We start from the raw sequence: 23,321 nt of genomic DNA, 5'->3' as shown, positions 1-23,321 counted from the left end.
ATTTAATCACCTTGATTTTTTGTTCTTCAGGCTGATAAGCCGATGCCAGATGGGTCGGACAGTGGCTCACTCCACTCTCTGTATAAAGAGCCAAGAAATCATAGCTGTGGCCTCCTCAGTCTTTGTTGACATGGAGAAAACCATCTATTAGCCTACCTGCCCATAGTGATGGTGCTTTCACATTGCGTTTTGGCACCCGTTCAGTGGCCCCATTGCGTCTTACATCTGAACCCCTAGCAAAATGAGCTTTGGACGTATGCAACAAAGTGGCCACAGACTATAACGGTCCCGACAGAGCGAACGTGCACTCTGATGTGCATCATTTTCGGTAGTATACGCCTACTGGAGGCAACCACCGAGAAGCAGTCTACTACGTCTGAATGTCCGCCTCCAGTAGGTGTATACAACCAAAAATGATGCACGGAAGAACGTACATTCGCTCTGTCACCACCATTATAGTCTATAGCCCCATCAGCACATACAGTACATCCGAATCCTGCTTCGTGGGGGGCTTAGACATAAGTTCAGATGGGACCACTAAACTGGTGCCAAAACGCAATGTGACAGCACACTAAGATATTCATTTATAGGGGCCATTATCGGGAAGACGACCTTCTCAGATCCAATGAACTTGGTGAGAGGTTTGAGGAATCTGATATAAGTTGGGTTTTGTTAATTTTGGCGGAGTAAACTCTTAACCTCCCCACAGGCACTGCTGCTATATAACTGATGAATGTTTTCATCCTACGCTTTCCTCTATATACATTCAAAGTGCATTTAATTAAGATATCAGTAGGAGACCAATTTGCTGTTTTCCTTTACGTTTTAACTTTTTTTTTCTTTTTGTTTTTATCCCTGAAATGTATTCATCTAATAAAGAAGAATATCTCAGCCCTGTAAACAGTGCGCTCGCTGTATTCTGAATTTCACACTTAATCGCACTAAAAGCTTCGCTATGCAGATCAGGCGCACATCAATATGCATTTAGATTATTATCCTCCTCAAATCAGGGGGGTAGATAGAAATGTATATATGTGCCATCTAAGTGGTTTCCTTCCCCTAAAAAAAAAATAAATAAAATGAAAAATGAAAAATTTGGATGAACAGTTTCGGCAATGTTAAATGCAATTTCTTCTAACAGTTTAACTCTTCAGCTTTTTATATTAAGGAGTTTGCAAAAGATAAAAATACAAGTTCCAAAAACAAGTATATATGTTTCAGTTCAGAAAAACTGGATTATGTGGTATCGGGCATTTACAGAAATGTTAATCATGATGAGAGATGACCTACTACAGCCATCAATGGACCTTATGTCCATGGTAGCGACATCAATTGAAAAATGGGGATATACTTCAGATATTTTATATTTTTGGGGGGCTCCTGCTCAGCCCTTATTCACATTGAGGTTGGATGACTTAAGGTAAGGTTTTAATACTAGAGACAGGATAGTACTGTTCTGATTGGGTATACTGTTCTGATTGGGTACACCTTGTCGTGGTGGGATATTGTTAGCGCTTTTTTTTAATCTAAATGGGTACCCTATGTCATTTATATGTACTATTTCTATTTACTTTCTATAGGGAATATGCCCATTCTGTTTCTTTTTCTTGTTTTTTTCATAGTTTTTAGTGGTGATAAATGTAAGAGCAGACAAGATCCTATAAATGTGGCATATTGCCATATCAAACTGCAGTGCTCCATAATACAGAAGTACTGACCAAAGACTGACCCAATGTGAAGGAGCTAAGCAATCGGGATTAGCATTATATACAATGATGATGACATGCAAATAAGGTGCCCGATTGTCCCAGTCGAGGGGCAGAATTACAGGAGCTTAAAAAGGAGCAGTCATCCTAAAGTGCTTAGCTAATAACAGGGAAGCAGTGTTAAAAGAGGAGCCTCTGACATCAGTCACATATTTTGGAAGCCTTAAATGTGTTTAGGAGGGGAGCAGGGGGCACCATACTGTATGAAATAGTCACATAGCACATCATACTGTAGAGTAAATGGGGCCATCATACTGTGTGAGGCCTCACAATGTGTGTGACGAAACTTGTAGGCCTCACACTGTGTGGGGGAACTGTGAGGACATTAAAGTGTGTTGCAGGACACTGTGGGAGTCTTATGATGTGTGTGGGAGAATTGTGGCATCATCATACTGTGTGGGGGTCATCATACAATGTTGGGGCACTGTGGGATCTTCATACTGTACATGTTGCGGGGGGGGAATTAATTGTGGGACCATCATATTGTGTGTAGAGGACATCATACTCTGTGAGGGCCATGAAAGGGATATCACAGTGGGTGAGAACACCAAAGGCCTCAGTAGGGGTACAATTGCTGTATATATTGTCCATTTCTCTTGACTATAAAAGTTGGGAGATTTGACCTTCTGTGATTGAGCCTATACGCCGTGACCCCGCATATTATGCCAGTATGTTTTTGTTTTGGAGGAGATACGAGTCCCAAATAGGACTTTCGCCCTGGGGCACACTGATTTCTATGTACATCCCTGCTAGCAATTATTCACTTTTTATACATTGCAATATGTTTAAATAATATCCATATGTGACCGTTGTAGTCGATTACTTGTCATAGCCTCAAGCTCACATCTCCATTCAGACCAAGCAGGAAATTCAGAGACTAGCAGGTAACCCGGAAGCACCAGAACAGGAGTTGTGGGGGTTCGTGAAAAGGAGTATTACTTATTTTATTATTTTACAGCATTCTGAGAGGTGACAAGTGTAAAAAAAAATGTTTTACATTGATCTACCTTGCTAGGAAGGTCATTGCTTTAAAGGGGTTGTCCAGGTTTGGGGTACAAATCTGCAGTCACTCTACATGACTGCAGACTTGTGAATCCTCACAGAGCCCAGTGCGTTGCGTGTACTGTCAGGATTCTCTAATGCCAGCAGCGGGAGCAATATGGCAAATATATTTTACATAGGACTGATGGAGGTAGCCGAGGACAGCATGCTTTCTTTCCAGCAATCCCATAGACATTGTGGGAATGCTGCTCACTTGGGAGCATGGTGAAGTACCACACTGTTTCCACTTAAATGACCAGGCTGGTTTGTTGGTGCTTCATAAAACATGCCAGAAACAAAGAAAAATAAAGGGCCTTTCAATGCTGGCAAAACAAACTAAACAGTTCTAAACAAAGTCACTTGAGAGACAGTCCAGGACACCTAGGTCCGATAGCATCCAGTATACTGGCTCAGTCTGGAGACATCACACAGAAGGTCTTCTCACCTCCAGATATAGACCATGTGTCAAACAAACAGACTCCATTTTATCATGTGAACCATACCCAGGGGTAGGATATGTGGGCAACCAGACTCGCCCACCTCTCAGGCTGCCCTGAGGAGAACCTGCAGCAGCATGTCTGTGTCTGCCTCAAGCTCCTCCCCCTCCATAGAACTTTATGAGCACCAACTGTCATCTGCTTTCTCAGTAAAGGGAAAATCATAGAAGACAGATTTTATCTGTGATTTGAGAATTTTGAGAATGAATGATCTGTTCAGGAAGAGAAAGAATCGGAATTCTCTAATAAGATATATTATAAAATTTCTTTTCACACGCACTCTTAATTTATAGAAAAAAAAAATCCAATGGCGGTTACTCTTTAAGCTAGTGTCGACTATTTAGTAAGAGTTGAATCTTCAGGTTACATAGAGGTTCTTACCGGTGTGTGAGCGCAAATGTACAGTCAGCTGGCTAGAGTTGCGGCTGGCGTACGGGCAGATCTGGCACTTGAAGGGGCGCTCGTCTGTGTGAATACGCTGGTGTTTGCAGAGACTGCTACTGTCTGCTGCACTGTAGTCGCATTCCTTACATTTATACGGCTTCTCTCCGGTGTGCGACCGCATGTGCGTCTTAAGCTTATCCTTCCGGCTGAAGCCCTTCCCGCATGTCTCACACTTGTGTGGTTTGGCTCCTGAGGACAAATGAGAAGAACGTTGGAATGAGAGATTTACAGCAATTCTTCTATATTTAATACTTTATTTGCCTTAGTCAGCAGGAGGTTTCTGATCCCTGAGCAGGCAGCAGTGAGGACATCGCATTCTCTACCAGCATGTAGCCAAGTCTTCATTTCTTGTCATGTGGCACTCATTGGCATTTTTTTGCACCATATTCTTCAAAATGGTGCATGAGGTTAATGAATTTTGCAGAAAACAAAACTAATGGACTTTTTTCCCCTTTGACGAGTTTGGTAATTTTAAAGTGCAAAAAGTCACATGCTTCATAAAATAGCGCAGAATTTGGGACAAAATAACTAGTGCATATAAAATCTCTCCGGGGGGGGGGGGGGGGGGTGATTATAGCACATTTGTGACAAATTTTATGACTGTTTAAAAAGAGGCAATTGATGAAGCAACTGAACATCTGGAGGTGAACAGTATAAAGTGGAGAAGAATAAGGTGCAAATGAAAAATAGTTGGAAAAAACAACAAAAATTAGACAAAAAGTAAGCACAAATGCAATAATGAATCAGGCACACCGACTACCAGAAAATGGCCAGGATCTGAGGATGGAATTTCCTGGTGCTTCTCTGCTATGTGGATGGATTTCTCCTACTTATACAAGGAAGGAAACTGATAATACATATATAATACATATATAATGCAGGCGAGTTAAGCCAGCCATACACATTAGGTGCCTGTCGGCTGAACGATGCTTCTCGGCCAACTGTCTCATACACAGCAGCACTCGTTTAGCTGAGTGCTTCTGTATTCTCTATGAAAAAGCCACCAACTGACACTCGTCCGGTGACTTATCTCAGGAAGAACAGTGCGGACAGCAGTCCGAAATTGGACATGTCCGATCCAACATCTCTCCCAGTGATCTGTTGGCCGGTGGCCCCATACACATTAAACAGTCGGACAAACTCACAGATATCACAAAATTTGTCTAATTTGTATGGGGGCCTTTAGTGTTCAATAGCTGGCAGCCATCGGGTTGATTTGTGGACCCAGTATAGAGGGGAACTGGCATTTTGTGCCTAGAGATAGTAGCCAGATGGCTCTTCTCGATGTCAGTAATCGCTTTTTGGTGCGTGGAAGGAGGGGGTGTGTTCCAAAACAAAAACGATACATATTATTATATCTAAATCACTTACACCATATATAGAAAAATTCCATATGATCTTCTAAAAGTGCCAAACATGACTTGAGTGTTTGATTACCAGTAATTATTGATGAGCCACTGTCCTCAGTTAAGGTGTTATCTGAGCATGCTCGGGTGCTAACAGAGTGTCTTCGGTGTGCTCGAATAATATGTTCGAGTCCCTGCAGCTGCATGTCTCACGGCTGTTCAACAGCGCAACACATGCAGGGATATCCTGTTAGTTAGACAATCCCTGCATGTGTTGTGGCTGTCAAACAGCTGTGAGACATGCAGGCTCGGGGACTCGAACATATTATTTGAGCACGCCGAAGACACTTGGGCATGCTCGGATAACTCCTAATTTGAGCACGTTCGCTCATCACTACTACTAGTAATAAAATATTTTGGTTGCAATTCTACAAAAATGCTATATTATAGGGATTTTCTGGTTAAACACTTATTCCCCGATGTTTGTTTAAAAAAACAAAAAACTTTGCTTTAATCACTCTCCCCCTGTCCAGAACTGAGTCCCCATCACTGCTCCTGGAGTCTGATATTGTCTGCAGTCAATCAGTAAGCATGGCGGCTCGTGCGTGCCTCCAACTCTGGCACAGTCGCTGCTATTGTCTACAGAGCTGCAGCCAGACACCGGGAGCAGAGGCAGAGATAAAGTGCTGGGCCTGGGCAGGGTGAGTAAAGCACAGTTTGTTCTGTTTTTTTTTTTTTAAATAATCTGCACCTGAGGAGAATAGTTTTCTCAAACCGGAAAACCCCTTTCACACTTCTGTATTACGGATCCATAATAATGGATATTTTCTAACATTTCTTTCTGTTTTGTATTCTATTTTGTATTCTATTCTATTTTGTTTTGTATTCTGTTTTTTGTTCCAACTTGTTTTCTGTTTTATCAGTATTTTGTTTTTGACAAATGATTAACTTTTCTTTTTTTTTTTTGCTGTATTTGTAATGTGGCAAGAATATGTTCTATTCAGCTCATTGACTTCTATGGCCTAAAAACGGCAGATCTAGAGCCACGCATTTATCAAAGGGTAGTTGTGAATAAAAACATGATTACCGGTGTAAAAATATTTTTTTCACGCACAATAGTGAAGGCGTCCTGAGGCTACTTTTGCACAATGTGGTTATATATTATTTTTTTGCCACCATCTTCACAAAATAGCAGTGAAACACAAAGGTTTTATATAGTAAGGTACAAAAAAAGGGGTTAAACAACCTCAACGTTGGAAGACAGCCTATGGCTAAACGTGTCCAGTGTTAGAATAAAAGATAAATGAAGGTTTGTCTGACCTCATTTTCCACTAATACCTGTATGGGTCCTCAAGTGACGCTCCATGTCTTTCATTCCATAGGCGGTCTTGAACGGACAGCCTAGATTTAGAGATGTTAACGGAAGAAAATGTGCACATTAATTTACTGACCATCTCTTATAAGTCTATATACAACCTATATAGGTTTTTTGAAGCGGCTTCCTGCTCAGGTATGCGAGCACCCCTTTTTTTAATTGAAATAACATTATATTATTATATATTTATTATGGGCAAAAAGGGGTGTATCCGAGCAGGAAGCTACTACTGGCATTGACAATAAAGGGCCCTGTGTAACCCAGAAGTGAGTACTTTGCACTCATTCCTTGGGCTTTAAAAAGTGACTGCTGTGGACCCCACCATCAGGATCATCCAGTGATCAGCTTACGATAATAATCTTTATTTTTTTTAATAATAATCTTTATTTTTATATAGCGCTTACATATTACGCAGCGCTTTTACAGGTTGCACACATTATCATCGCTGTCCCCGATGGGGCTCACAATCTAAATTCCCTATCGGTATGTCTTTGGAATGTGGGAGGAAACCGGAGTGCCCGGAGGAAACCCACGCAAACACGGAGAGAACATACAAACTCTTTGCAGATGTTGTCCAAGGTGAGATTAGAACCCAGGACTCCAGCGCTGCGAGGCTGCTGTGCTAACCACTGCGCCACCGTGCTACCCAGCTGCCCAGTACAGACCAGATCACTGAGTGGTTACCCTTTGTGCATGTTTTTTACGTGGATCTATAGATGTGGACTGGATTTGCCATGGATTTTAAGGTACCTTCACACTCAGCAACTTTGCAAAGAGAACGACAACAATCCGTGACGTTGCAGCGTCCTGGATAGCGATCTCGTTGTGTTTGACACGCAGCAGCGATCTGGATCCCGCTGTGATATCGCTGGTCGGAGCTAGAAGTCCAGAACTTTATTTCGTCGCCAGGTCGGCGTGTATCGTCATGTTTGACATCAAAAGCAAGGACGCCAGCAACGAGCATAGGGGGCGTCGCAGCGTCTCCTTCTAGCCAGTCGGTACACTCCGGCTGTTTGACATGGAGCTAACAACCAGCGAGAACGAGAAGTGAGTCGCCGTTACGTCACTGGATCGCTCCTGCATCGTTCTGGAGTTGCTGTGTTTGACGTCTCTACAGCGACCTAAACAGCGACGCTCCAGCGATCTAGTTAGGTTGGCTCGTTGTCTATATCGCCGCAGCGTCGCTGAGTATGACGGTACGGGTACCGTCTCACAGTGGCACTTTGGTCACTACGACGGCACGATCCGTGATGCTCCAGCGTCGCTCCAATATCGCTCCAGCGTCGTAGACAGCGGTCACACTTCGCAATGCACGACGCTGGAGCGATAATTTCATGACGTATTTGCGATGTAGAAGCCGTTGGTTACTGTGCGCACATCGTATACAACCTTTGTTACACGATGCAATCATGCCGCCACAGCGGGACACTTGACGACGAAAGAAAGTTCCAAACGATCTGCTACGACGTACGATTCTCAGCAGGGTCCCTGATCGCAGTAGTGTGTCAGACACAGCGATATCGTATGGATATCGCTGGAACGTCATGGATCGTGCCGTCGTAGCGACCAAAGTGCCACTGTGAGACAGTACCCTTAAGGCCCCGTCTCACATAGCGAGATCGCTAGCGAGATCGCTGCTGAGTCACAAGTTTTGTGACGCAACAGCAACCTCAGTAGCGATCTCGCTATGTTTGACACGTACCAGCGACCCGGCCCCTGCTGTGAGATCGCTGGTCGTGTCGGAATGGCCTGGACCTTTTTTTGGTCGTTGAGGTCCCGCTGACATCGCTGAATCGGTGTGTGTGACACGGATTCAGCGATCTCTTCACTGGTAACCAGGGTAAACATCGGGTTACTAAGCGCAGGGCCGCGCTTAGTAACCCGATGTTTACCCTGGTTACCATCGTAAATGTAAAAAAAAAAAAACAGTACATACTCACATTCCGGTGTCCGTCAGGTCCCTTGCTGTCCGCTTCCTGCACTGACTGACTGCTCAGTCAGTGCAGGAAGCGGACGCCGGGGGACGCGAAGGTGAGTATGTACTGTTTGTTATTTTACATTTTACACTGATAACCAGGGTAAACATCGGGTTACTAAGCGCGGCCCTGCGCTTAGCAACCCGATGTTTACCCTGGTTACCCGGGGACCTCGGCATCGTTGGTCGCTGGAGAGCGGTCTGTGTGACAGCTCTCCAGCGACCACACAGCGACTAAACAGTGACGCTGCAGCGATCGGCATCGTTGTCTGTATCGCTGCAGCGTCGCTATGTGTGACGGGGCCTTTACTCCATGCAGGCTAAAATCTGCTCTGAAACTCCCCAGTAGTAATTAACATGTGACAAATCTAGTACCTAGCCATTGTTTTCTTTGTTCAACTTGTGCAGCAGGTGGGCTATTGTCCAGGTCTTGAGACCCCCAAGGACCACTCCAAAAAACTGATTAGCTCTGAGCACCTGCATGAGGGGACGCACAGAGCCCTGTATGGGATTAATATAATGCATTTGCGCCTGTAAAGACTATATAGCCCAGGCCTCTGAATATCAGCCCCCATCACCTGGGTAGTGGCAGCTCTGCTTCTTCTGGGACAAGGACGCAGACACTTTTCTGGAGCGACACTTTGTGGCTATGGAGACGCTTTGGGACACCGGACCTTCACTTGGCAAAAACGTCTGATATCCGTGTTCAAAGACAAATTCTGGAGCGGAAACTGAAAAATAAATAAGTGACAAGATTTTCTGCAAATGTTGGCAAACCTCCAATCCATCTGTGCTCCCACAGACGATCCCGTCCAACCCTGCACCTCCTCACCATCCAATATGTGGGTCCGTGACCCCTGAAACTTTCCTGATTTTTTTTTTATATGACGCTTAAAAACAGAGTTCCACAAAAACATCATGAAAACAAACAAAAAAATTCCCTATAAATAATCGGTGAATAATGTAAGGAAGAAATGGTGTTTAAATTCCGTAACATTTTCGAGACCTCTGCTTACTGCCAGTGAATGAGAACACTGTTCTTTACACCCAGAAGCTGAAAATGTATTGAGCTCTAATAAGTCTCACATGGCTGAGTGTGTGTTACAATCTCACAAAAACGAATCAGTGGTAGTAACGAGTAGACGATGCGGTTTCAGTGCTACAATAGCAGCAGGTGTGTGTGAGCAGGACTAGGCCAGGAATAATTACAGTACAGACCAAAAGTTTGGACACACCTTCTCATTTAAAGGTTTTTTTGTATTTTCATGACTATTAAAATTGTACATTCACACTGAAGGCATCAAAACTATGAATTAACACATGTGGAATTATATACTTAACAAAAAAGTGTGAAATAACTGAAATTATGTCTTATATTCTAAGTTCTTCAAAGTAGCCACCTTTTGCTTTGATGACTGCTTTGCATACTTTTGGCATTCTCTTGATGAGCTTCAAGAGGTAGTCACTGGGAATAGTCTTCCAACAATCCTGAAGGAGTTCCCAGAGATGCTTAGCACTTGTTGGCCCTTTTGCCTTCACTCTGCGGTCCAGCTCACCCCAAACCATCTCGATTGGGTTCAGTGGCTGTGGAGGCCAAGTCATCTGGCGTAGCACCCCATCACTCTCCTTCCTGGTCAAATAGCCCTTACACAGCCTGAAGGTGTGTTTGGGGTCATTGTCCTGTTGAAAAATAAATGATGGTCCAACTAATTGCAAACCGGATGGAATAGCATGCCGCTGCAAGATGCTGTGGTAGCCATGCTGGTTCAGTATGCCTTCAATTTTGAATAAATCCCCAACAGTGTCACCAGCAAAGCACCCCCACACCTCCTCCTCCATGCTTCACAGCGGGAACCAGGCATGTAGAGTCCATCTGTTCACCTTTTCTGCGCACAAAGACCAACCACCGTTTGGAACCAAAGGTCTCAAATTTGGACTCATCAGACCAAAGCACAGAGTTCCACTGGTCTAATATCCATTCCTTGTGCTCTTTAGCCCAAACAAATCTCTTCTGCTTTTTGCCTGTCATTAGCAGTGGTTTCCTAGCAGCTATTTTACGATGAGGGCCTGCTGCACAAAGTCTCCTCTTAACAGTTGTTGTAGAGATGTGTCTGCTGCCAGAACTCTGTGTGGCATTGACCTGGTCTCTAATCTGAGCTGCTGTTAACCTGTGAGTTCTGAGGCTGGTGACTTGGATAAACTTATCCTCAGAAGCAGAGGTGACTCTTGGTCTTCCTTTCCTGGGGCGGTCCTCATGTGAGCCAGTTTCTTTGTAGGGCTTGATGGTTTTTGCCACTGCACTTGGGGACACTTTCAAAGTTTTCCCAATTTTTCGGACTGCCTGACCTTCATTTCTTAAAGTAATGATGGCCACTCGTTTTTCTTTACTTAGCTGCTTTTTTCTCGCCATAATACAAATTCTAACAGTCTATTCAGTAGGACTATCAGCTGTGTATCCACCAGACTTCTGCACAACACAACTGATGGTCCCAACCCCATTTATAAGGCAAGAAATCCCACTTATTAAGGCCGGCGTCACACTGGCGAGTTTTACGGACGTAAGAGCGCAGAAATTACGTCCGTAAAACTCGCAAAATAAACGGCACAATTATTCTCAATGGGGCTGCTCCTATCAGCCGTATATTACGGTTCAGTATTATACGGCTTTCTACGGCCGTACAAAATCGCAGCATGCTGCGTTTGTCAGCGTATTGCGCAAAAAATTCGCCAATGAAAGTCTATGGGGGCGAGAAAAATACGGATTCCACACGGACCAGTAGTGTGACTTGCGAGAAATACGCAGCGGTGTTAGTGAAAAGTCGGTAATTCAATTGCCGGCTTTTCATTTCTCCTGCACAAACCCGACAGGATATGAGACATGGTTTACATACAGTAAACCATCTCATATCCCCTTTTTTTTGCATATTCCACACTACTAATGTTAGTAGTGTGTATGTGCAAAATTTCAGCGCTGTAGCTGCTAAAATAAAGGGTTAAATGGCGGAAAAAATTGGCGTGGGCTCCCGCGCAATTTTCTCCGCCAGAATGGTAAAGCCAGGGACTGAGGGCAGATATTAATAGCCAGGAGAGGGTCCATGGTTATTGGCCCCCCCGTGGCTACAAACATCTGCCCCCAGCCACCCCAGAAAAGGCACATCTGGAAGATGCGCCTGTTCTGGCACTTGGCCACTCTCTTCCCACTCCCTGTAGCGGTGGGATATGGGGTAATGAAGGGTTAATGCCACCTTGCTATTGTAAGGTGACATTAAGCCAGATTAATAATGGAGAGGCGTCAATTATGACACCTATCCATTATTAATCCAATTGTTTGAAAGGGTTAAAAAAACCACACACACACACGATTTAAAAGTATTTTAATGAAATAAACACAGCGGTTGTTTTAATAATTTATTGCTCTCTCAATCCATTTGCAGGCCCTCGCTTGGCAAAATAATAAACGCACAATATACATACCTTCTGATGTCCGATCACGTCCCACGAGGTAATCCATCTGAAGGGGTTAACTAATATTACAGGCACTAGCTGCGATAAACCACTCGCTCGTGCCTGTAATCCCCAGGTGCTGAAAGGAAAGCTGGATCTGTACTTACATTGAGTCGCGGTGATGCGCCCCTGCTGGATGTTCTCATGAACTGCAGCCTGGGAACTTTTTCCCACGCTCCAGGTCATATGAGGACATCCACCAGGGGGCGCATCACCGCGACTGAAGGAAATGTAGGTCAATGACCTACATTTCATTCATTCGCCGGGGAATTACAAGCACGAGCAGACCGCTGCATTAGCAGGGCTCCTGCTTGTAAATTATTTTAACCCCTTCAGATGGATTACATCGTGGGACGTGACGGTTCAGCTGAGGGTATGTATATTGTGCGTTTATTATTTTTCCAAGCGAGGGCCTGCAAATGGATTGAGAGAGCAATAAATTATTAAAACAACCGCTGTGTTTATTTCATTAAAATAATTTTTAATAATGTGTGTGTGTTTTTTTAACCCTTTCAAACAATTAGATTAATAATGGATAGGTGTCATAATTGACGCCTCTCCATTATTAATCTGGCTTAATGTCACCTTACAATAGCAAGGTGGCATTAACCCTTCATTACCCCATATCCCACCGCTACAGGGAGTTGGAAGAGAGTGGCCAAGTGCCAGAATAGGCGCATCTTCCAGATGTGCCTTTTCTGGGGTGGCTGGGGGCAGATGTTTGTAGCCACGGGGGGGGGCCAATAACCATGGACCCTCTCCTGGCTATTAATATCTGCCGTCAGTCACTGGCTTTACCATTCTGGTGGAGAAAATTGCGCGGGAGCCCACGCCAATTTTTTCCGCCATTTAACCCTTTATTTTAGCAGCTACAGCGCTAAAATTTTGCACATACACACTACTAACATTAGTAGTGTGGAATATGCAAAAAAAAAGGGGATATGAGATGGTTTACTGTATGTAAACCATGTCTCATATCCTGTCGGGTTTGTGCAGGAGAAATGAAAAGCCGGCAATTGAATTACCGGCTTTTCACAGATATCGCGCTGAATGAAATCTAAATACAGAATATATATATATGTGTCTCAATGACATATATATATATATATATACTGTATATATGTTTTCCCGAACATTTGAGCACATAAATCCATTAGATGTCGGTTTTGCAAGCCTGCGCGAAAATCTCGCAGTACGGATGCCATACGGAATACATACGGAGGATGCCATGCGCAAAATACGCTGACACACCCTGACTACGGAACAATATTTTGGGAACATTTCTCCTTATTACGGCCGTAGTACGGACGTATAATACGTGGCGTATTGTCTTACGCCAAGTGTGACGCCGGCCTAAACCTGACAGGGCACACCCACGAAGTGATAACCATTCCCGGTGACTACCTCTTGAAGCTCATCAAGAGAATGCCAAGAGAGCAGTCATCAAAGCAAAAGGTGGCTACTTTGAAGAACCTAGAATATAAGACATAATTTCAGTTGTTTCACACTTTTTTGTTAAGTATATAATTCCACATGTGTTAATTCATAGTTTTGATGCCTTCAGTGTGAATGTACAATTTTCATAGTCATGAAAATACAGAAAAATCTTTAAATGAGAAGCTGTGTCCAAACTGTTGGTCTGTTCTGTATGAACAAAAAAAAATTCTATTTGCTGACAGCAAACACCAAAGTGGATTATAACATTTCTGGTGGACACAGACAGAAGAGGGTCCCTGTGCAAGAACAGTATATGGGCTCTATTCCATCCAATAGGTTATCATACTGCACAATTCCACCTGCTTTGGAGGTGGTAGTGGTCCCCTTACCTCTTGGGCCCCTGTTCGGCTGCCCAGATTGCACCAATGATATGTCCGCACCTCATTCTTCTTTTCCCCTCTCCCCACTATCAGAGAAACCCTTCCCTGAGTGGATTTGCTCACCGGTGATGGTCTGAGTCTCTGATGTGATGGTCCGTGCCGATGTCTGAGATGGAGTCACTGTTTCTGCTGATACAAACTGTACGGAGCTCGCTCCTCCGGTGGAGGTGCTGGTCAGGTGGCAGCCACTCTGCTTATGTGCCACAAAAGCGTCCAAGTTATTGAACTGGTTCTTGCAGAGACCACAGATGTGTATGTCAGCCGTCAGCTCCACCAGCACTGTGGCTCCTCCTGAAACTAAATATGATAGAAAGGCAATTAGTACATCTACTAACCAGACGTGACCTGACTGCTGCACATGGTGAAATCTAGAATCCCAATTATCATTATTGCTTTTACGTCTATAGCTCAATATACTCATTAAGTGCCTGTTCACATGTTGCATTTTTGCTGCATTTTTCTCCTCTAATAAAATGCAGTGTTTATAAGTGTTATAAGGGTTAAAATTTGATTTCTCATTTTTACAACCACCTCACACTTGAAGTGACTTTGATGGGCTTTTAAGATAGAAGATACCCACAAATGACACCATTCTAAAAACTGCACCCCTTAAGGTAATCAAAACCACATTCAAGAAGTTTATTAACCCTTTAGGTGCTTCACAGGAATTTTTGGAATGTCGAAGGAAAAAATAAACATTTACTTTCACAAAAACGTTCCTTTAGACCTACTTTTTTTTTTTACCTTTGCAAGGTAAGAGAAAATAGACCATATAGTTTGTTGTACAATTTCTCCTGAGCATGCCGGTAGCCCATATGTGGGGGAAATCTAGTGTTTGGGTGCACGGCAGGGCTCGGAAGGGAAGGATCGCCATTTCACTGTTTGAATGTAAAATTTGCTGGCATAATTAGCGGATGCCATGTCATGTTGGAGAGCCCCTGATGTGCCTAAACAGTGGAAACTCCCAACAAGTGACACCATTTTGGAAACAAGACCCCTCAGGGAACTTATCTAGAAGTGTATTGAGCACCGTAAACCCACAGGTGCTTCACAGAAGTTTATAACGTAGAGGACGAAGGGAAGGAGCGCCATTTGACTTTTTGAATGTAAAATTTACTGGAATAATTAGCGGATGCTATGTCACGTTTTCTCCACCAAAATCTTTTTTAGCTCCAAATTTTGTATTTTTCACATGGGTAACAGGAGAAAATGGACCCCAAAGATTGTTGTGCAATTTCTCCTGAGTTCACCGATACCCCATATGTGGCTGAAAACTACTTTTGAGGCTCAGAAGGGAAGAAGCGCCATATTAATGTGCAGATTTTGCTGCACTGGTTTGAGGGTGTCATGTCACATTGGCAGAGCCCCTGAGGTGCCAGAACAGCAGAAAACCCCTTAAGTGACCCCATTTTACCAATTAAACCTCTCAATGAATTCATCTAGGGGTGCAGTGATCATCTTGACACCACAGGTGTGTTACAGACTTAAAATGTTCCTCTGAACGTTTTCTCTGCCCGACGGACCATTTTTTTATGCAGGATCCAGTGAAAGACGGATGAAACGGATGGCCATCCGTCACAATCCATCGCTAAGGCTACGTTCACACTAGCGTTGTGCGCCGTTGCGTCGGCGACGCAACGCACAACGCATGCAAAAACGCGTCAAAACGCACGCAAAAACGCTGCGTTTTGCGACGCATGCGTCGGTTTTTGCCGAAAATCGGACGCAAGAAAAATGCAACTTGTTGCGTTTTCTTGGTCCGACGCTTGCGGCAAAAAAGACGCATGTGTCGCACAACGCAACAAAAAAAACGCATGCGTCCCCCATGTTAAGTATAGGGGCGCATGACGCATGCGTCGCCGCTGCGTCGCCGACGCAAACCCGACGCACATTAGCTTAACGCTAATGTGAACGTAGCCTAATACAAGTCTATGAGAAAAGGAAGGATCCTGCAAATTTTTTTGCAGGATCCTGCATTCTCAAAAACGACGGATTGTGACGGAAGCTGAAAGACGGAAGTGTGAAAGAGGCCTTATCTGCATGTCGGAAAATCGGTCAGCGACGCATCCTGCGCTGCCCGTCACTGGCAACAATAGTAACCTATGGGCGCAGGATGCGTCGCTGACTGTGAAAAGCAGGAATCCAGCGACGGGTTCCGCCTTTTCAAAGAGAGCATGCGTGGAAGAATTTCCCGTCAGGGAAATTCTCTCTCGCTCTATTTCTCTTTTTACTATTGATGCTGCCTATGCAGCATCAATAGTAACAAGATAGAATGTGAAAAATAATAAAAAATAAAAAAAATCGCAATATTCTAACCTACCGGCATTCCCGCGCAGCATCACCGATGTTCCTGGCAGCTAGCGTTACTTCCTAGTAATACATTGCGAAATCTCACAAAAAGTCTCGGTCTCGTGAGACCGCGACTTCTCGCAAGATTTTGCAATGTATTACTAGGAACGCTAGCTGCTGGGAGCATCGCTGCGCGGGAATGCCGGTAGGTGAGAATACTGCAATTTTTTATTTTTTTAACCTGGTTTGTGTTGTGTATGCGTTTTCGCAGTGGAAAACCGCTGTGAAGACGCATACACAACAGGTGCACATAGCCTTGATGGATCTGTCAGAAAGACGGGCCCAGTGCACACGTTTTCCACAATCTTCACAGGATCCGTCATTTCAACGTCTTGACGGATCCTGTGCAGATTTGGAAGACGGAAGTGTGAAGGAAGCCTAAGCCATACGGAGAGACTCGGGAGGAATGGAGCGTTATTTAACTCCTGGAGCACAGATTTTCCTAGAGTAGTTTGCGGACTCCATATACAGAGCCCGTAAGTGCTAGAAAAGCAGAATCCCCCCTCAAGTGACCCCATTTTGCAAATGATACCCCTTTGGGAATTAATCTACAGATGTAGTGACAATTTTCACTTCATGGGTGTCTTCCAGAAACAGGCAGCAGTGGATGTTGCTGAGTGAAAATTGCAAACTGCCGCTGTAGTGACCAGTACGCTGTAGTGACCAGTACATTGTGCCCAGCTTATGCTTCTGGAGACACGCACCTGTAAATTAGACAGGCTCTCATCACTACAGAAATGCCAAACACATGGATGCTAAATGCTGTTTAGGCACACTGGGGCTCAGAAGGGAGGGGGGCATTTGGATTTGGGAGCACAGAATTTGCTGAATTTCTTTTGGCTGGTGAGGAGCCATTTAGCTTTTCCAGAGCCTTTGTGTTACCGGTAACGTGGAAGCCCCCTATATTCCTGTTAACAGATGACGGACCTGAGTGAGGGCTTGTATTGTTTTGTGGATTGACTTGAAGCTTTTATTGCGAACATTTTACGTAACGTTTTGGATCACATTTATCCGGAGCTCTACAGCATCCACAGTGCTTCCATCTGCCTCATTATAGGGAATCTTCTGCGAGAGGTTCTATCTGAATCACGTATTTCAGAGATTTACACGGAAACCCCGGTATAAGCGTTCAAAGCAGAGCGCAGGATAAATGTGAGCCTGCGATCTTTGGGAAGCAGAATAAAAAACATCAAATGGCAAGTGAAGAATTGGCTTTATTTATTTTTTACGCCGTTCCTTGTGCGGTATAAGTGATTAGGCGACTTTATTCTTCGGGTTGGTGGGATTACAGCGATACCAGATTTATATCAGGTTTCTATATTTGGCTGCTGTCACACACTAAAAGATACTTTTTATTGCAAAAAATAGTTTTTGCATCACCATATTTTGAGAGCTATCATTTTTCCATATTTCGGGTAACAGAGTCATGTGAGGGCTTGTTTTTTGAGGGACGAGTTGACAATTTTATTGGTACCATTTTTGGGCACATGACTTTTTTATCGCTTTCTATTCCGATTTTTAGGAGACAGAATGAACAATAAATAGCAATTCAGGAATTGCTTTTTATTTTTTTCCACGTGTGATAACATTGGTAAGACAACTTTATTCTTTGGGTCAGTACGATTACAGCAATACAAAATTGATATAGTTTTTTTTATGTCTTGGCGTTTTGGCGATTTTGCACAATAAAAACTGTTTTATAAAAAACATAATTATTTTTGCCCCGCTTTATTCTGAGAGCTATAACTTTTTTATTTTTCCACTGATGGAGCTGTTTGGCAGCTTGTTTATTGTGGGACAAGATTACTTGTTCAGCGGCACCATTTTTTTTTCATTTGTCTTTTTGATCGCGTTTTATTGCACTTTTTGTTTGGTGGTATGATAATAAAGCATTGTTTTTTGCCTTTTTTTAACGGTGTTCACTGAAGGGGTTAACTAGTGTTACAGTTTTATACAGTGGGTCGTTACAGAAGCGGCGATACCAAATATGTGTACTTTTATTGTTTATTTCTTAATTTACATAAATTTATTTATTGGATAAATAATTGTGTCTTTTTTTTTTCTTTATTTGGGGATTTTTTTAAAAATATTTTTTTTTTCTTACTTTTTTAGGCTACGTTCACATTTGCGTTGTGCGCCGCAGCGTCGGCGCCGCAGCGCACAACGCAAACAAAACCGCGGCAAAACGCACGCTAAAACGCTGCGTTTTGCGCCGCATGCGTCCTTTTTGGCCGAAAGTTGGACGCAAAAAAAATGCAACTTGAAGCGTTTCTTGCGTCCAACGCTTGCGGCCATGCGGCGCAAAACGCAGCACAACGCATGTCCATGCGCCCCCATGTTAAATATAGGGGCGCATGACGCATGCGGCGCCGCTGCGGCGCCCGACGCTGCAGCGCTGGCCGCAAATGTGAACGTAGCCTTACATTGTCCTATCCTGGGACATCACAAGTGAACCAGGCGAAAACATTTGCATGTCAAATTAAAAGAAAAACAAAACAGGTGAACAACACATAAAAAGAGGCACATATCAAGACAATAAAAGGGGAGAAAGCAAAATTGAATCGACTCCAAATGGAACTTTTTTTTAAAAGCAAGAATATTTTATAGGATGATGTATCAGTTTTGCTCTAAAGAAGTGCAAAAAATAAAAGGTAAAAACACAAAGGGTGTGATTACCGCATCTCCGCCTTATTCAGCTTTTCATTTACTCCATTTTTACGTCTACTGTAGTTTATGTTCGCCTGTCCTTTTATATATCCGGTACTGTAGTTAAACTTTTGGGTTTCCAGATATTTTCTGCTGATTCATCAATTCTGACTTTTCAAGAAGTTGCTACATTTTGAGGTAAATCCCCCTTCCCCCCAGTCATTTTGGTGTAATTTTTTGCACCGAAACGTGAAAAAGTAGCAAAAAAGGTAAATAAGGGGCATTTTATGACTGACAAATTTTGTGAACCGCATGCTCTGTTTTGAAAAATTTGGTGCAAAACGAACCAATACAAGACAAAAAAATAAAAAAGAAGTAATGAATAAGACCCTGACTATTTTTACATTAAGAATTCCACGTGCACACTTCAGTAACACACAGATACTTTGCATCCCCCCATTACCCGCCCTGCTGCACAGACGCCCCACACAGCACCCTGGGAGCTGCCTTGTTACATTTTATCAGTCTGGAGCAGGTCTCCCTTATAACTGCAGCCATGTTCCAGGGTTAACACTTTGTGCCCAGAGCGGCGCCCTGGAACCTGCACGCTCACCCAATACTCACACTGAACAGTGGGAAATCCCTCTGCGGCTGCGCCGGGGTTCATGGCTGCCCCCCTGGACTCGCTGCTGTGTACTGTGGGGCGTTATAGGAGAGTGTCAGGGGACTGGAAGGCCACACATAGCTGTTATTAATGCTGGATGCTAGATCCGAGAAGCATGAAGGACCTGCAATGATGTCAGGCTCATGTGATCCGTCACATGGGTGGGAGGGCTCCGGGGCAGCAGCTGCTGATATATGTTTGTGAGGTGTCAGTCTGTAATGCCGAGTTTTTGGAGCAGGAACCGAGCCTTTTCATAGCGGATTTCAAGCGTTTCCTTTCAATTCCTACTCCAAAAATCTCAGTGTGCAGATAGACACTGAGAGGAACCTTCAGGTTTTTGAAGAGTTTTGCATTTTTGAGGAGAATTTGACGTTTCCTCTCAGTTTTTGCTCCAAAACCTCCCTGAAAAACTTAGCGTGCACATAAACACTTATGGGAAGCTCCAAGTTTTTGGGGCATTTTGCATTTTTGAGGATGATTTGAAGAGTTTCTTAGCAGTTCCCACTCCTAAACCTCCTAGAAACCTCCAAGTGCATAGAGAACCAAGATTAAGGGGAGTTTTGCATTTTTGAGGAGGATTTCAAGCGTTTCGGTTTCTGCTTCAAAACGTACCCGAAAAAACTCCACTGTGGAAGGAACCTCCAAGGTTTTTCAGGAGTTTTTCATTTTTGAGGAGGATTAGCAGCGTTTCCTCTCAGTTTCTGCTCCAAAGCCTCCCAGAAATATTCCATGAGCATATGAACACTTTAGTTTAACCTGCAAGTTTTTGAGTTTTGCATTTTTGAGGCTAATTTGAAGAGCTTCCACTCTTTTTCTGCTCCAAAACTTCCCCAAAAAACTCCATGTGCATATAAACACTGGAACCTCCACATTTTTAAGGATTTTTCAATTTTTGAGGGGAATTTGAAGAGCTTCTTCTCAGTTTCTACCCCAAAACCTCCCTGTGTGCATATAGACACTGAGGGGAAGCTCCAAGTTGTTGAGGAGTTTTGCATTTTTGAGGAGGATTTGAAGAGTTTCCTCTCAGAGTTCTGCTCCTAAACCTCCTTGAAAAACTCCATGTGCACAGACACTGAGCAGAAGCTCCAAGTTTAGGAGGAGTTTTGACTTGTTGAGGATTTTGGAGAACTCTCCAAAAACTGCTAAAACCCCCCCCCCCTCACCTTGAACTCACCCCAAGACTTGTCCTAGTGAAATCCATGTGTAGAAAAGCAGCATGTGAGACTGCACGAGGCGGAGCTGTGTGCGCTTACGAGAGATGGCAGATTTACTAATCCTGTCTAAGGCCGGTTTCACACGTCAGTGGCTCCGGTACGTGAGGTGTCAGTTTTCTCACGTACCGGAGACACTGACACACGTAGACACATTAAAATCAATGTGTCTCTGCACATGTCCGTGTTTTCGCGGACCGTGTGTCCGCGTGCAAAATACGGAGACATGTCAGTGTTCGTGGGAGCGCACGGATCACACGGACCCATTAAAGTCAATGGGTCCGTGTAAAACACGTACCGCACACGGATGCTGTCCGTGTGCAGTCCGTGTGCTGTGCTGGAGACAGCGCTACAGTAAGCGCTGTCCCCCCAGCGTGGTGCTGAAGCCCCCATTCATTTCTTCCCTCCAGCAGCGTTCGCTGGAGAGAAGAAATGAAAAATCATTGTATTTTGTTTTTTTGCGGTAGAAATAACGATCTTTGTTCCCCCCCCTCTACCACCCCCTGTGCGCCCTACCGCTGGAAAGAAAATACCCGGCTCCCTCAAAGCGTACTCTCCGCGCCGCAGCTTCTCCTGTATGAGTGGTCGCGTGATGCCACCCATTACAGTCATGAATATGCGGCTCCACCCCTATGGGAGGTGGAGCCGCATATTCCTCACTGTAATGAGCGGCACCACGTGACCGCTCATACAGGAGAAGGCGCGGAGAGGAAGCTTCGAGGGAGCCGGGTGAGTATTTTCTTGCCAGCGGTCAGGCGCACAGGGGGTGGGAGGGGGGGGGGAACAAAGATCTTTATTTCTACCGCAAAAAAAACAAAATACAATGATTTTTCATTTCTTCTCTCCAGCGAACGCTGCTGGAGAGAAGAAATGAATGGCGGCTTCAGCACCCAAAGCAGGGGACAGCACTTACTGTAGCGCTGTCTCCTGCACGGTCCGTGTGGTACCCAGTTGGCACACGGGCGGCACACGGCTGCCGCACGTGTGCCACACTGATGTGCCACGTGAGCTCACGGACACACGGACACGGATAACTCCGGTACCGGAATTATCTGGACGTGTGGGACAGGCCTAATAGACAGCATGAACTTAGAGGCCCAATTCATCTTTTGGGGTAGGGTAAGGTGGGTTACCTCTCTTTTTTTTTTTTTTATTTTACTGTCTTGTCGTTTTGTGCTGAACATTTTCCGCAAAAATCTGCTCTTTAGTTTTTTGCTCCTTTTGTAGAGCAAAAAGAGAGAAACTTAAAATCAAGCAAAAGAGCTTTCAGGCGAGCATAAAATCATACACTTGAGGACATTTGCGCAAAAATTTTGTCACTTTTTGAAAAGTTGTACATGACAAATAAGATGAAAATAACTGGAAATACTAAACCTCACACACAATGGTGAACATACAAAAAAAAACAACAGGAGAACATATATAAAATAAACTTTCAAAGGCTGCCGTCACACATGCGAGTTTTACGGACGTAAGAGCGCAGAAACTACGTGCGTAAAACTCGCATAACATACGGCACAATGCTTCTCAATGGGTCTCGTCCTATCAGCCGTATATTACGGATCCGTAATATACGGCGTTCTACGGCCGCAGAAAATCGCAGCATGCTGCGTTTGTCAGCGTATTGCGCAAATAATACGCCAATGAAAGTCTATGGGGGCGAGAAAAATACGGATTCCACACGGACCAGCAGTGTGACTTGCGAGAAATACGCAGCGGTGTTAGTGAAAAGTCGGTAATTCAATTGCCGGCTTTTCATTTCTCCTGCCTAAACCCGACAGGATATGAGACATGGTTTACATACAGTAAACCATCTCATATCCCCTTTTTTTTTTGCATATTCCACACCACTAATGTTAGTAGTGTGTATGTGCAAAATTTGTGCGCTGTAGCTGCTAAAATAAAGGGTTAAATGGCGGAAAAAATTGGCGTGGGCTCCCGCGCAATTTTCTCCGCCAGAGTGGTAAAGCCAGTGACTGACGGCAGATATTAATAGCCAGGAGAGTGTCCATGGTTATTGGCCCCCCCGTGGCTAAAAACATCTGCCCCCAGCCACCCCAGAAAAGGCACATCTGGAAGATGCGCCTATTCTGGCACTTGGCCACTCTCTTCCCACTCCCTGTAGCGGTGGGATATGGGGTAATGAAGGGATAATGCCACCTTGCCATTGTAAGGTGACATTAAGCCAGATTAATAATGGAGAGGCGTCAATTATGACACCTATCCATTATTAATCCAATTGTTTGAAAGGGTTAAAAAACACACACACACATGATTTAAAAGTATTTTAATGAAATAAACACAGCGGTTGTTTTAATACTTTATTGCTCTCTCAATCCATTTGCAGACCCTCGCTTGGCAAAACAAGAAACCCACAATATACATACCTTCTGCTAACCCGTCACGTCCCACGAGGTAATCCATCTGAAGGGGTTAAAATAATTTACAAGCAGGAGCCCTGCAAATGCAGCTGTGCTCGTGCTTGTAATTCCCCGGCGAATGAAGGAAATGTAGGTCATTGACCTACATTTCCTTCAGTCGCGGTGATGCGCCCCCTGGTGGATGTCCTCATATGACCTGGAGCGTGGGAAAAAGTTCCCAGGCTGCAGTTCATGAGAACATCCAG

General features: G+C 44.1%; 1 protein-coding gene across 2 annotated transcripts in view; it reads right to left on the bottom strand.

Moving 5' to 3' along the window:
- Nucleotides 1-23,321, bottom strand: part of ZFP64 (ZFP64 zinc finger protein) — a 61,247-nt gene that overhangs the window by 4,434 nt on the left and 33,492 nt on the right. The window contains exons 1-5 of one of the 2 annotated variants that reach the window (XM_077253211.1): nt 19,445-19,674; nt 13,889-14,122; nt 9,023-9,175; nt 6,433-6,495; nt 3,686-3,937 (exon numbers count right to left, since the gene is read on the bottom strand). In XM_077253211.1, coding sequence (XP_077109326.1) covers nt 3,686-3,937; nt 6,433-6,495; nt 9,023-9,175; nt 13,889-14,122; nt 19,445-19,487 — 745 coding nt within the window. In that variant the 5' untranslated portion in view covers nt 19,488-19,674. Of the gene's footprint in view, nt 1-3,685; nt 3,938-6,432; nt 6,496-9,022; nt 9,176-13,888; nt 14,123-19,444; nt 19,675-23,321 lie in introns of those variants that run through there. The other variant, XM_077253209.1, reaches the window with a different exon arrangement.

This window comes from Ranitomeya variabilis, chromosome 4 (genome assembly GCF_051348905.1).
Source record: "Ranitomeya variabilis isolate aRanVar5 chromosome 4, aRanVar5.hap1, whole genome shotgun sequence".
Classification (NCBI taxonomy): domain Eukaryota; kingdom Metazoa; phylum Chordata; class Amphibia; order Anura; family Dendrobatidae; genus Ranitomeya; species Ranitomeya variabilis.
This window is presented reverse-complemented; position numbering and strand designations above follow the sequence as displayed.